Source organism: Tupaia chinensis, unplaced genomic scaffold, assembly GCF_000334495.1.
Source record: "Tupaia chinensis unplaced genomic scaffold, TupChi_1.0 Scaffold138619_1, whole genome shotgun sequence".
In the NCBI taxonomy this organism is placed as follows: domain Eukaryota; kingdom Metazoa; phylum Chordata; class Mammalia; order Scandentia; family Tupaiidae; genus Tupaia; species Tupaia belangeri.
In genome coordinates, this window is record NW_006198512.1 from 1,367,451 (window position 1) to 1,380,902 (window position 13,452).

General features: G+C 50.3%; 1 protein-coding gene across 1 annotated transcript in view; it reads left to right on the forward strand.

Annotated features, from left to right (window-relative positions):
* FAM120A (family with sequence similarity 120 member A) overlaps window positions 1-13,452 on the forward strand; it is a 103,372-nt gene that overhangs the window by 48,694 nt on the left and 41,226 nt on the right. Inside the window, exons 7-9 of the mRNA XM_027765520.1 lie at window positions 5,858-5,945; window positions 7,840-8,067; window positions 11,465-11,639. Of these exons, the coding sequence (XP_027621321.1) occupies window positions 5,858-5,945; window positions 7,840-8,067; window positions 11,465-11,639 (491 nt within the window). The remainder of the gene's footprint in view (window positions 1-5,857; window positions 5,946-7,839; window positions 8,068-11,464; window positions 11,640-13,452) is intronic.

A 13,452-nucleotide genomic window follows, 5' to 3' on the forward strand; every position in this document is an offset into this window, starting at 1 on the left:
CCCCTCTTTTTTTTTTTTTTTTTTTTTTTTTTAATTTAGAGAGAGGTTTTTGCTATAGAGCGTGCACTAACCAGAGAGACAGAAAGTGAAAAATCAGCCCCCAGGAGGGTGTCCACACCACAGTCCCTTCTCTTGAGATTTTGGGCACATACACCAGTGTGAAGTTTATGCTGCTGGGTCTGGGACTCGAACCACAGTTGACTATGTAACCATTACGCCGTCTACTGGCCCCCTCGTCTCTCCACAGGGAGAGGCCTCCGTGTCTGTGCTCCACAGCGCTAGGGCGAGCCCGTGGCTGTCTCTTTTCAAGGTCCAGACTTCTCTCTGACATTTGGGAAAATCTGTGTTAGGCGAACAGCTCTGACTGTAGGAAGCTTCGTGCTGCCTGAGGTGTTCTCATCCAGCAGGGACGGCAGGGGCTACGCAGGCTTCCCCACCTGGAGCCCAGTTCTGAGTGCCACTGGTGACGCACACAGGGCGCGACCCTCCTCCCTGCAGAGGTGCCTGTGTGTTCCTGTGGAGGAGAACAGGCCAGGCCCTTGGCGATGAGGCCTGGGCCGTGGCGGTGAAGTCAGGGCAGCACTGCCTTCTCACTGAGCAGCCGTCTCCCATGGCCTGCGCACGCTTCTCGTTCTAGTCTTGGTCAAAGTTTTATGATAACGATTTAAGGTGGCATTACTGTTTTTCCTGGCATCGTCAAACCTTTGCATCCTATTTCAGTTGAATTAAGAATTATGCTGTAGTTGAGGGGCCTGATAGGGATGCAGTGGTGAAGTGCAGTCTTCTGGAGACTGACCACATGGAACGTTCTGGTTTGCATCTGGAGGTACAGCTCTGTGAGCACTTGTGCCCGTGGTACAGGCTGGTGTGCCTGGGGTCCTGGGGTCAGAACCCTTTTGGGGGCACTGTCTCTGTCTTTCTCACACATGGAGTAAATGCAATGTAGGTGAGTCATTATGGAGTGACTGTCATTTCATCGATATTTTCATAGATTCCTTTGGGCTTGTAGAATTTGAATGAAATCTGAGGTTAAGTTGAAGTTTTTAATTATTTGTTTTGTATCTTTTTTTCTAATTACTTTTTTGATACAAAATTAAACAGTTTGTATATTCCTTATTGAAATCCTTGGGACTGGAAGTATTTCAGATTGCTCATTTATTTGAGAGTGTTTTTGGGAACATTTGCATATACATGATGAGTTATTGGGGTGGAACCCGTCTAAGCAGAACATTCATTCGTGTTCCCTACGCTCTATTTACGTAGCCTGAAGGTATTGGATGCAAGTTTCGCACTGCAGCGTTTGACTATGACCCACTGTAAAAGTCAGGTGTGTAGTTTTTCAGTCATGGCATTGTGTTGGTGCTCAAAAAATTCTGGATTTTTGGGTTTGAAAGTTTTCAGTTAGGGATGCTCAGCTAGGTATAGAGCTCAGATATGTAAAGATATTATGTAAGAAATCTCCCCTGACCCGCCTCTAAAGAGGTAGTATTTGAAAAGATTGGTGAGTATTCAGACACCTTGTTTTTCTCTACATATAACTATTGGGTCATCAGAAAATTCATGACATGGGGCTGGCAGGTGGCATGATAGTTAAGACGCTGAACTCCCACATGACCAACCACAGTTTGAGTCCTGGACCTGGCACCTTGCTTTCTCACTTTCCTTCTGTGTCTCTCTCTGGTCAAATTAGAAAATAATAAATAAAATTAAATAAATATTTTTTTTTAAAAATTCATGGCTATTTTATGTTTTTCTATGCAAAAATGTATCATGAGTTTTACAATGACCCAATATATAAAAATATGGTTTCTGCAGAAATGGAGTCTTATCTTAGGGACAGACAGTTGGTGTTTTCCCTTTCTTCCTTCTTTTATACTTAATATACTTATCTAAGTACATATGAGTTCTTATTGTACATGTAAGTATAAATGTATATACTTCAGTTTCGTAAGTATAAAGGTCCACATGCCCATTCACGCCTATCGCGTCTGTGTGTCGTTACTGACAGTGTTAAGGGTGCGTGAATGTCCGTGGGGGAGGGGACTGAGTGAGGGTGCTCTGCACCACAGAACCATCGGTGTGCGTGTGCTGTGACACGTGTCTGCAGGAGCGAGGCAGCTCAGTTACAGAGGTGTAGTGTGTGGCACTCGCGCCTGAGCTTTGCAGTTCATGGCGAGGGCTTGTGGCTTCCTACAGGGCAGGGCTGGCTGTGAAGGAAGGCCACCGCTGTGTGCCTGCTCTCAGGGCTGCCGCCCAGAACCAGCTCTCAGCATCCTCCTGGCTGGCATCTCTAGGTGCTGGGTGGGCATCAGTCTCACCAAGCCCCGCCGGACATGGGCCAGTGGGCCGCTGTGTGGTGGGCCCTGGGGGCTGAGGAGCAGCATAAGTGGTGGCTCTCACCGTCACTGGAACAGTAACTCTTGGGGCACGTCGTGGTTTTCCTCAATTGCCAGAGGGTGTGTACTCGACTAAGGGGCAGTGAGGGAGAAAGTGCCCTGGGGTGGTCATACTGACTCCCTTCTTCATTTCTCAGTCCTGCTAGTATTTGGGGCACACATGCACGTATACCTGTGTGTTCTCCTGCTGCAAGGACTGAGATTCAGACCAGTCAGCCATGTGCGATCTGGCTCATAATCACTGGGCCGTGGGGCTGGCCCTGGTTTTGTTTCTTTTCTTAATAGGTCATGTGTACTTACCAGGGAGAGACAGAAAGAAACAATGAGAACTCATCCTCGGGGGCGGCGACGGCCACACCATGATTCCTTTTTCCCTGTCTCCTCTTAGATTTTTGGGCATGTACACACATGCTTGGCATGATTTTTTTTTTAAAGAATTATTTTATTTAACTTTATTTATTATTATTATTTAATTTGACCAGTGAGAGACAGAGAGAGAGAGAGAAAGCAAGCCACCAGGTCCAGGACTTGAACCATGGTCGGACATGTGGAAGTCCAGCACCTTTAACTACCACTACACCTGCTGGCACCATCCTGGCATGATTTTTATGGGATCAGCAGATGGTGTAATGGTTATGCCACTCAACTCCCACATTGTTGATCGTGATTCAAGTTCCAACCCAGCGGCTTAAAAGTCACGCCGAGTGCATGTGCATGTGTGCCCAAAATCCTGAGAGGAGAATAGAGGAGAAAGGATTGCAGCCTGGCCATCCCCTCTAAGGGGTAATTTCTTGCTTTCTGTCTCTCTTTTTTTCTCTCTTTCTCTCTGGTGAGCTCACACACCCTGCAGCAAATAATTTGATCACACACACACATACACACACACAGAAAGTGAGAAAGCAAGCCACCGGGTCCAGGACTCGAACCGTGGTCAGCCATGTGGGAGTATCCAGCTAACCACCATGCCACCTGCCAGCATGATTCTTAAGCTGTTAAGCTGCCAGATCCAGGACTTAAAACTATGAAGCTGGCCATATGGGATACAACACTTTAACCTCCATGCCTCCTGCTGGTACTGGCCCTGGCCCAGGTTTTATTTTTTAAGAGAGAGATTATTGCTGTAGGGCACGTCCTTACCAGGGAGACAGAGAGAAACAGAGACAGAAAGCAGGAAGTCACCCCCTAGAGGGGATGGCCATGCTGCAATCCCTTCTCCTCCATTCTCTTCTCAGGATTTTGTTCACACACGTGCACATGCCCTGTAAGAGTTTCAAGCTGCCAAGTGTGGGACTTGAACTGTGGTTGGCCATGTGGAAGTCTTACTCCATCTGCTGGTCTTCCTTCCTCAGGTTTTTTTGTTTTGTTTTTTGTTTTGTTTTGTTTTGTTTTTCAATTAAAGAATTATCTATTCAGGGACCAGCAGTTGGCTGTGTTGCTGGACTCCCATGTAGTTGACCGCGTTTTGAGTCCCAGACCTGGTGACTTAAACTCATGCAGGATGCGTGTGCGTGCGTGCCCAAGATCCCTAGAGGAGAATGGAGGAGAAGGGATTGTGGCGTTGCCATTCTCCTGGGGGGTGATTTCTCGCTTTCTATCTCTGTCTTTCTGGCGAGGTTCTCTTCCTCTTCTGCTCTGTAAATGAGAACTCTGTCCTGGCAGTTGGGATCTGGCACGCTCGGTGCACACGGTCCCCGGCATCTCGGCATCACCACCTGCTGTCTAGAAAAACGAGGAGGAGGCCAGCTGGTGATTTGGCCGAGGTGGCTGGATCCTACATGGCCAACTGCTTGGTTCACATCTTGAGCCCAGTGGCCTTAAAAATATGCTGGGTACGTGTGTGTGCCCAAAATCTCTAGAGGAGAAAGAAGGAGAAGGGATTGTGGCATGGCTATCCCCTAGGGGGGTTATCTCTCACTTTCCCTCTCTGGCTCACTTTCTCTCTGATGTGTGCATGGGCCTTACAGCAAAATTCAAAACAAAAAGAAAAGCATGTCGAGGAGAGACCTTGGTGGCTAGAAGGATTTGCTGTCTCTTACGGGCTTTCATGCAGATAGAGCCCGAGTGCCCCTCGCAAAGCAACACCTGGCAGAGCCTTTCTGAGGGCTGACGCTCTGTGCTCCAGAGTTAGGTGCTGTTGGAGGCTCGCTCGGGAGCCTGTTTCAGCACTTTGCAGCAGTATTTCTTGACTGGAACTCAGTTACTTTTCTCGTGACTTCCAGTGGACTGCCCCCCTCTCAGCCTATGGATCAAAGATTCACACTGGGGCATGGATGAGCTCAGCGTCCACAGGCAGGAGTCTAGAGCCTGCCGTGCACTGGAGCCCACTCCCGTGGCATACACCTGGCTCGCGCTGTGGGTGCAGCTCACCCACGCCGATGTCGGGGCCAGCGGCTTGCTTGGTGATCCGGCGTGGCAAGCATGCTGTGGCTGTATAGAATGAAGTGGAAATGTGCGTAGAGTTACTCTGAAGTTGGCCCGGTGGTTCCTCCAGGTGTCTGTCATATTCAAAGTCCTTCCTGAAGCTGTCAAGGAACACAGCGAAGCAGTTGGCATACACTAGGCCTCTGAGAAATTGGCTGTGGTGAGGGGCTTGTCCAGCAGAATTTTAGATTACGCAGTATGATCGTTAACAGGCCATATGCGCGTTCAGGGGTGGCATTCTTTGGTTTCCGTCTGGTAGTCTTTGCAGAGCATGGCCGAGATTACCCAGGGTGGTCTGTGTGCACGCACTACATAGACAGGCAGAGAAAAAGTGCAAATTCACGTCCCTGGAGGATGGCGAGCCCACAGTCCTTTCTCCTCCGTTCTCCTCTTGGGGTTTTGGGCACACACACGTGTCTGCAGTGTTTCGCAAGCCCCGAGTCCAGGACTCACACCGGGCAGTCGGCCATGTGGGATGCAGCCCCCTTCACCACCACCTGCCTGCTGACCCAAACTGCCCCTTTGCCATTGTGCCCCCGATGCACAAGTGGACAAGAATTTGTGAAATCATGCCTGTTCACCCCACTCGTATGGCTCTGTTCCATTTCAGTTTCTGAAAATGTGATTAAACCCACTAGATGGCTTTCCCAGGCTACCAAGAGGTCACGGTGCAGACGGAGGTCCCTCGTCCTCGTTCCGGCAGTGGAGACCTGCCCCTTGTTTTACTGCTTGGCCTAGTAAAGCCATTCTCCCGGAAGTTCGCATCACCCCCCTTCCTGGCCGTTCCCCTGAGCTGTCCTAGCTCAGCTCCGATGCCCTGTGCTGCCTGGCAGGGTGGTTCTTAGTCTTCTCTCCGCTGGTGCTGAAGCAGAACGAAGTGTTCCCATCACCGCTTCCTTCCTGGGATAACTGGTGTGGGGGGGGTAGTGAAGCACACCCAGTATTCTTTAGTGACGGTTCTGCAGCCATAGCTGAGCTCCCCATGGAGAGCGTGTTGGGTTCGGCACGGGCATCAGTAACCATGTTCATTTTCCGTTCAGCCACGTCAGCGGGAGCAAGCCTGGCTGGGAGAAGACAGGAAGCCACTCGGAGCCTCAGGCACGTGGAGACCCAGGAGACCAAACCAAGGTAGACCGCCTGCGCCTCTCGTCCCCGAAGCCCGACTCCTTGGCAGTGTTGTAGTAGGGGTCAGTTTACAGGAAAGCCCACCTGGCTTGGAAGCTCCCCACCAGGCGGGGAGCTCTTCACAGAGGCCTGAGGGGAAGGCAGATCGGGCTTGTCTTGGCCTCTGTCTGGGGTGGCTGCCTGTGCACACCCTCCCTGGGGCCTGCTGGCCGCACTCCTTGGCCCAGCACAGAGCCTGCCTTCTCGAGGCCGAGCTCCTCGTGGGGTTTCCGTGAGGATGAGCTGAGAGTTGGGGTGTACCCTCAAAGTGGAAGTGGAGTACACTGCATTCTTCTGTATCTACCTGCTACTAGTGATCTCGAGAAATACCTTTGCAAAGTCACTCCTGCCACATGTGACCGTTTAAAGCTCCTACGTAGTTTTAATATCAGATGATTATCCTGTAAATAAAGTAACGCGAGTGCGTCATGGATGCCTGGCGCAGTAGCCCCCTTGTCCACGGTCTGGCTTTCTGTACGGTCGGTGACCTGTGGGGTAACACAGCGGGGGGCTGTGAGCGATGTCACTGACGTGTCTCCAGCGTGTAGTTGCGTGTGTTGTTAGTGCCTGCTTTATAAACCAGACGGCAGAGGGTTTGTACGGACAGTGGGTGTGGACTCTCCACTGTCTCAGACCCCCACTGGGGCCTGGGGCGTCATCCCCTGGGTAAGGGAGACTTCCGTGTTTCCACGGCCCCTTCCAGAAGTACTTTGAATTGTTTCATTATTCTTGCAGAGTGGGGTGTATGGAAAACACTAGGGAATTACCTGTGAGTTCTTTGTCTTAAGACTAATTTTGGCACTTTGTCATTTAAAGGACAAATGTAAGTGCTTACGAGGTACTATTGTAAGGAATTCGTTTTGTTTCGAAACCAAAGAACATATGTGTCCTTAGGGTGGCACTGGATCAAGCGGTGAGCAGTTCTTTGCAGCGTTTATTCTGATGCACAAAAGTTTACTGTGCCACTGAGAATGCTCTTGGTAACCTGTGTGAGCTGTGGCGAGGTGTCTCCGGCCTGTGTCCTCACCGCCGCCGCCCCGTGGCTCGCTTGTCACCCAGTTAGTTGTTCACACTCCTGGTTCTTTCCTGCTCACGTACGTGTATTCCAGGTCTGGTGGTTGATTCTCAGAGTGGGCATGTCTCACCTAACAGGACATCGTGCTGTCTGTCTGTCTCAGTATCTGTAGATGGAAGCACAGGCTTTAATGTTTTTATTTATTTATTTTCATTTATTTTGTCTTTTCTGTGTCAATTGACTTTGGACTGTACTAATTATAGAAGGCTGCAGTTTGGGTTTCTGTTGGCTGGCTAACTCTCAGCTGTGGCCAGGAAGAGCCAGGCTGAGTCAGGGCCAGATTGTGTCCTGGGTCTCCAGGTGGTAGCTGTCACGTCACCATGCCCTCAGCATGGTGATGTCCTCAGCTGTACGTCCTGAGGAAGAGAACAGGACTGGCCCAGCAGACGAGCAGTGAGAGCAGACGAGACAGCACGGGTGCTGCCCAGGCTTAGCAGCCCAGAGCTGGAAGCCCACGGGCCTGGGGGTGGGCCATCCACAGAGCCGAACCAGGGGAGGGGCTGCAGCAAGCGCTCCAGGCTTCCGCCCCCGCACAGACGGTGGAGCATGTGGGAGTCACAGGCCACGTCTCCTGAGGCTTGTGGTTGTCGGCGGTGTTTCCGAGTACAGGGCCGTCCAAGGGGAGCAGCCGGCCTGGCGAGCCCTGGGCTCTGTCTTCAGGGTGGCGCTGAACCTGGTCACTCAGACAGGACTCGTCTTGTGCCCGCCGTGTCTATAGGTGGCAAGCACCCTCCTTGTGCTGGGCCTGGGAACGTGACACAGACCGTTTTCGTCCCTCTGCAGGCAGAAGGCTCGTCCACTGCCTCGTCGGGAAGCCAGCTAGCTGAAGGCAAGGGGAGCCAGGTGGGCACCGTCCAGCCCATCCCGTGCCTGCTGTCAATGCCCACCAGGAGCCACATGGACATCACCACCCCACCCCTGCCCCCCGTCGCTCCCGAGGTGCTGAGAGTGGCCGAGCACAGGCACAAGAAGGGGCTGATGTACCCCTACATCTTCCACGTCCTGACGAAGGTACTGGCACGGCCGGCTGAGGCTCCTGTTACCTGACAGGTCATCCCGTGGGCGCTTTGTCCTTTTGGGCTGTTTTTCTGTCTTACTCTGAACTCTTTGAAACAGAGTTCACTTTTCCCTTTGTGAACTTTTGGAAAAAGATGAAAATTTTCACCTGTAAATACAGTTTAAAAGTCACTTGTGAAAGGTCTTACTTTCCCTTTCACTTTGGTATAAAATATTTTTGAACTGCTAATGAAATAATGACATATAACATTTTGTGATTTTATTTGTTTTTTATCTTTTTAAAAAATTGCCATAGAGTGCGTGCACTTGCCTGAGAGAGGAGAGTACTTCCCAATAGGTTGTAGTCGTGCCACAATCCTATAATCCTTTTCCCTCCTTTTTCCCATCCCTTCAGGATTGGGGCATGCATGCACATATGCCTGGCATGTTTTTCAAGGCATTGGGGGGGGATTTGAACCACACTTGGCCATGTGGGATCTGACTCCCAATGCACAGTGCTTAACCACTGCGTTACAGGGCTGGCCCTACTCTTTGTATTTGAATGTCAGAATTTCTAACACCGTATTTGTGCTGTAATGTCAGGTTCAATTCAGATGTTAGATATAATATCTGCCAAATAATTTGTCCTTAGAAAATAATACCTCCCCATTTGAGTGATTTATAGGACTTTATGTATTTTGACTTGTTCATTTACTTCATTGAGTACAATTTTAATGGTGCTAATAGCAACAAGTGGAATGCAGGATTTTGTTAACATGTACATAGTCAAGAAATGCAATTATTGTTTTATCCAGTGTCATAAGTTCACTTTATTTAGTGTTGCATGAAATGTATGCTTAAATATCCAGGTTGAGTATCCCTAATCTGAAATGCAAAATCCAAAATGCTCTGAAATCCCAAGCTTTATTTCTTAGTAAATGATGTCTCTTTATTAAATTCTTATTATTATCATTTTTTAATTTCCAAAGGGCACTGCCTATTAGGGAGGGGATCAGGGAGGGAAGAAAGAGAGAGAGAGAAAGAGAGAGCGAGAGAGAGAGAACCCTTCAGTAGGGTATAATAACATAGCAGTCCTTTCCCTCTATTTCTCCATCCCAGCAGGACTGGCCTGCACACATGCCTTGTGTGTTTTTTGAGCATTTAGAGCCAGGCTTCAAATGCAGTCAGTCATTTGGGATCTGGCATCCTAGCCCAGGGGTTAGCCATTGTGCTGTGGCACTGTCCCTGTCCCAAACTTTCCAAACGCTGACATAATGCTCCTGGTGGAAAATTTCATACCTGACCTCGTGACAAGTCACAAGTCAAAACCCCTGCAGGCCCTGTGTAGAACAGGGTGGATACGAAACAAATGAGTCCCCAAGAAGTCCCATTGTGTATGTACGGATATTCTAGAATTCAAAATCTGAGACACTTCTGGTCCCAGGCCTCTCAGATGAGGGATACTCAGCCTGTACTCATATAGCGTGGTATTCATTGTTCTTCAATCCTGCTGTCTCAAATGTGTATTTAAATTTCAGGAGAGCTCTGTAGTCTTTATGTTGGTACTCAGAATCTAATTCTCACAATTTAACAAGTCCCCGGTGACCAGTGTCATCACACAGACTTAGTTTATGGCTCCCACGTACGAGGAGCATGTCTTCTTCATCCGTGCCTGCACCACCACATGTACACACCAGATGCTTTTCTGTCTGCACCCTGCAGTCCACCTGTGGGTCGTAAAGTGGAGCCCGTAAGTGCCGAGGCCACTCCCGTGGCCCAGCACTCCTGAGGTGGCCTTCCGCTGTTAACTGAGTAACCCCCATTGCCAAAAGACTGAAGAGTGTTGCTCAACCCTGTAGCCATTTTTAGTTGTCATTGTCTCCAAATCTCATCTATTATTTGATATGGGTATGCATGTATAGTATCACTTTTCAGACTGTGGTTGTAAGGTAAACATTTTATTTTTCAGGTTCAACATAAATTATAAAGGGTAAGTGACAAGTTATTGTTGGGGGAAAAGGATTTTGCTAAGTTTAAGGGATGAAAGTTTGGGGAAGACCTCTTCAAAATTACGTGTAAAGAGACAGCCCCTGCCCATGGGGCTTTTGGAGGAGGCCAGTTCCTTGGTGCCACCCGGTCTACCCACACTGCTGGCCTGGCAGTGACGGCCAGTGAGAGCCCTGGATGTGCCCACCGTGCCGGCACTCTTCCATTCTCGTGAATTTTGAGGGCAAATATTGATAAAATGACTAGTTGAAAAGAGTACACTTAACTGTCTCTTTTGCAGTTAAAATGCTACTTGATTTTCTCAATATTTTAGGGAAAAGTTTAGGCTGTAATGCAGTGTCCTGCGAGTTGAGTAGCTCTAGTACTGAGTTTTCCAGGCTGAGACATCATCAGCAAAATAAAGCATCACAATGATACAGAGAATTATCAAAGCGTCATAATAGTGAAAGACAGATTCCCTAGGTGAGAGTGTTCGAACGTGTAGGTGCTGGACTAATGATCGTGAAAGAATAATAAGAATTGAATTGATTTAATAAGAATTTAATACTGATAATTGAATAAGAATTAAATTTGAAATTGATGTGGCAGAAGCAGCAAATTTTACACATATATTAAGAGTTTGTATTGATCAATTTAATAGATATTGGAGATCATAAAAGTATTTTCTCTGTGATGAATATACATAAATAAAATTTCTTATACAATGTCTTGAAATGTATTTCGAAGCCATAAAATACCCAAGACAGGTGACCACAGAGTTTTTGGCAATACTGTCGGTGCTGAAGCCCACGGTCAGCTGTTGTCTCCTAGCACCGTACTTTGAGCCATAGCATGGTCAAGACGGGGTGCTTTGGTTTCCTGCCCTTGTGGCTGTCTGTGTCCTCACCTGCAGTAAGACCCCTCACTGAGGCCTGGCCACACCCGCGGCAGGGCTCACATACACTCCAGCCATCGTCCAAGGCAGATCGCCTTTAGCATGTGGTAGATGTTTATGAGAGAGCGTGGTGAAGAGAACCCGACCATTATTTTCGGGGTGCTCAGCTCCTTGGAAATGACATGTTATCACGCATGACCAGCTCAGCTCTGTAAATAAAGTCGCAAGTTCTCGATGTTTTTCTGCTCTGTGTCGTCTGATGTCTTCTGTCTAGATTGTTTCAGAGACTTGGGGTCATCCCCGTGGTTTCCCTTCACCTTGGTTTCAGATTAGCAATAAAGGGTGTAGATGACTGCCTCCGTGAGCCCGCGTGTGAGCTCCGCCCGCGCCCTGCGGAGGCATGCGCTAGCCACTGACCGGGGACAGAATTGCAATGTCGTTAACTGGAGCTAATACAGTATGTTTCTGTGAGTTTATTGTAAATTCAACATGAAAAACGTGCAATATTATTCTGCTTTCTTCCATGCAAAGGGTGAAATCAAAATTGCTGTTTCTATTGAAGATGAAGCCAACAAAGACCTGCCTCCGGCCGCCCTGCTCTATAGGCCAGTTCGTCAGTATGTTTACGGAGTCCTGTTTAGTTTGGCAGAAAGCAGAAAGAAAACTGAGAGACTTGCTTTTAGAAAGAACAGACTTCCACCAGAATGTATGTACTGTAAACATCCGTTGTTTGTTTTCCTCAGTACCTCATAATCTCTTGTGCGTTTTCTAAAGCCTTCCTTAGAGGAATCGTGACTGTGCTGGCCCTGCTGCCCCCTGTAGAGGAGGCGTGCCCTCCAGGGGTGGCAGGCTGGCGTGGAGGTGCTCTTCCCTGGTAGCGTCCCATGATGGTGTCTGCCCGTACAGTAACACGGCAGCGGGTTCCAGTCTAGACTGGATGCTGCCCGGGATGCTGTCTTCAACCGCCCTCACTCTGTGCTTGCCACGCCTCAGCGGTCGGGACAAGCGTGTCTGCCTGGTCTTGACGCAGAGCGTCTCTGCTCTCTCCAGAAGCCCCGTGTCAGGAGAGGGGTCCAGCGGGTCCTGGCAGCCACGTCTGTGTGGGGGGAGTCCCCTGTACACAGCTCTGCAGCAGCGGCGCAGGCTGCGGGCCTCGAGTGGACCTCAAGCGGCTCACGGCCAGCTGGCGATGGTGCCAGAGCACCCGAGGTGTGGAGTGCACTTCTGCCCGCTGACCGGCTCTGGGGGCGGAGGGCAAGCGGGCGGGCAAGGGTGGGGGCAGAGCCTCTTCTGATGGGAAGGAAGGGCCTGTCTGTTCTGGGTGGTTGTGTCTGTGACTTTCGGGGTGCAGAATCACTGCATTCCTAGAAACGTGGAGGAGAGCCCCACAGCATGCAGTCAAAGAAGACCATTAGGAATTGTGGCAACTGTGAATTACTAGAGTGTTTTAAGCCAAAGCTCCGCGGTTCGACTCTCGCGCTCCTGGGGCCAGGGCTGGTCTCAGCAGCACTCGCTGTGCCGTCCTGAGCGTTGGAACGGGAGTTCAGCTCTGACGTGTGCCAGCTGCAGTTACAGGGGCGCGCCCTCACCTCCCTTCTGTGGAGGCAGGTCCTGAGAGCCACTGCCCACCACACGTGCATGTGGCTGGTGGGGGTGCTGGCCCCACGGCCCTCCCTCCCCCGCTCTGCGAGGCTGGAGGTGTCCCAGGGAGCACGTGCGGTGTTGGCAGTGCCCATCTTCTCCGGGTCCATGGTGATCGTGAGTGTGCACGCTCTCCTCTTCCCCGTGTGCAGTTCCCTGCTCACTGTGGGTGTTGTCCGCGTCGTCCCGACCGGCCCGCCCCGTGCTGCCTGCCCTTCAGTCCCGCAGCCTGGTGCCCCGGGCCCACGCTGCTGCTGCTCCTTTTTCTCTGCACGGTCCATTTCTTGTGCTGTCCAGGCTGCTACAGCCCTTTCGTTCTCTTTCAGAGCTCTGGCTTCACGGTGGAGGTACCTTTTTTTTTTTTCTTACTTATGTAAGAAACATGGCCACACAGGGAATTCCTGGTGATCGTGACCCGGGGTGAAATGCGAAGGGCTCTGTGGCTCCGTGCCATCCTCTGGGGTTGGACGCAGCTGTCTCCTGCCTGTCCGTTTCAGGATGTTTTGCACTGCACATGTGCCATGGCGTGATGTACTCAGAAGGCAGAATCTCGAACCACTGTGCTCTGCCACCAGTCCACGGGTGCTGGGAGCTAGGCGGGGTCACAGCTTGAGGCGTGTCTGTCCCTGATCTTCGCAGGACCGCTCCTTCTGGGGTGGCATCTCGGCGACGGAGCTCTCACTCAGATTGGGGACTCCCGGGATGGCCCAGGCAGGTGTGTGCGGCCTAAGACGGGGGTGCCACCCACCTGACCAGAGAAGGAAAGGAACTGGGGAATGCAGAGCGGTGGAGGTGGGAGCTGGTGTCTTCCCTTCAGGTGGGTTTGAGATGGCCAGGAGGACATCCTAGCTTCATAGTGAGAATTCAGTGGGGTGTCT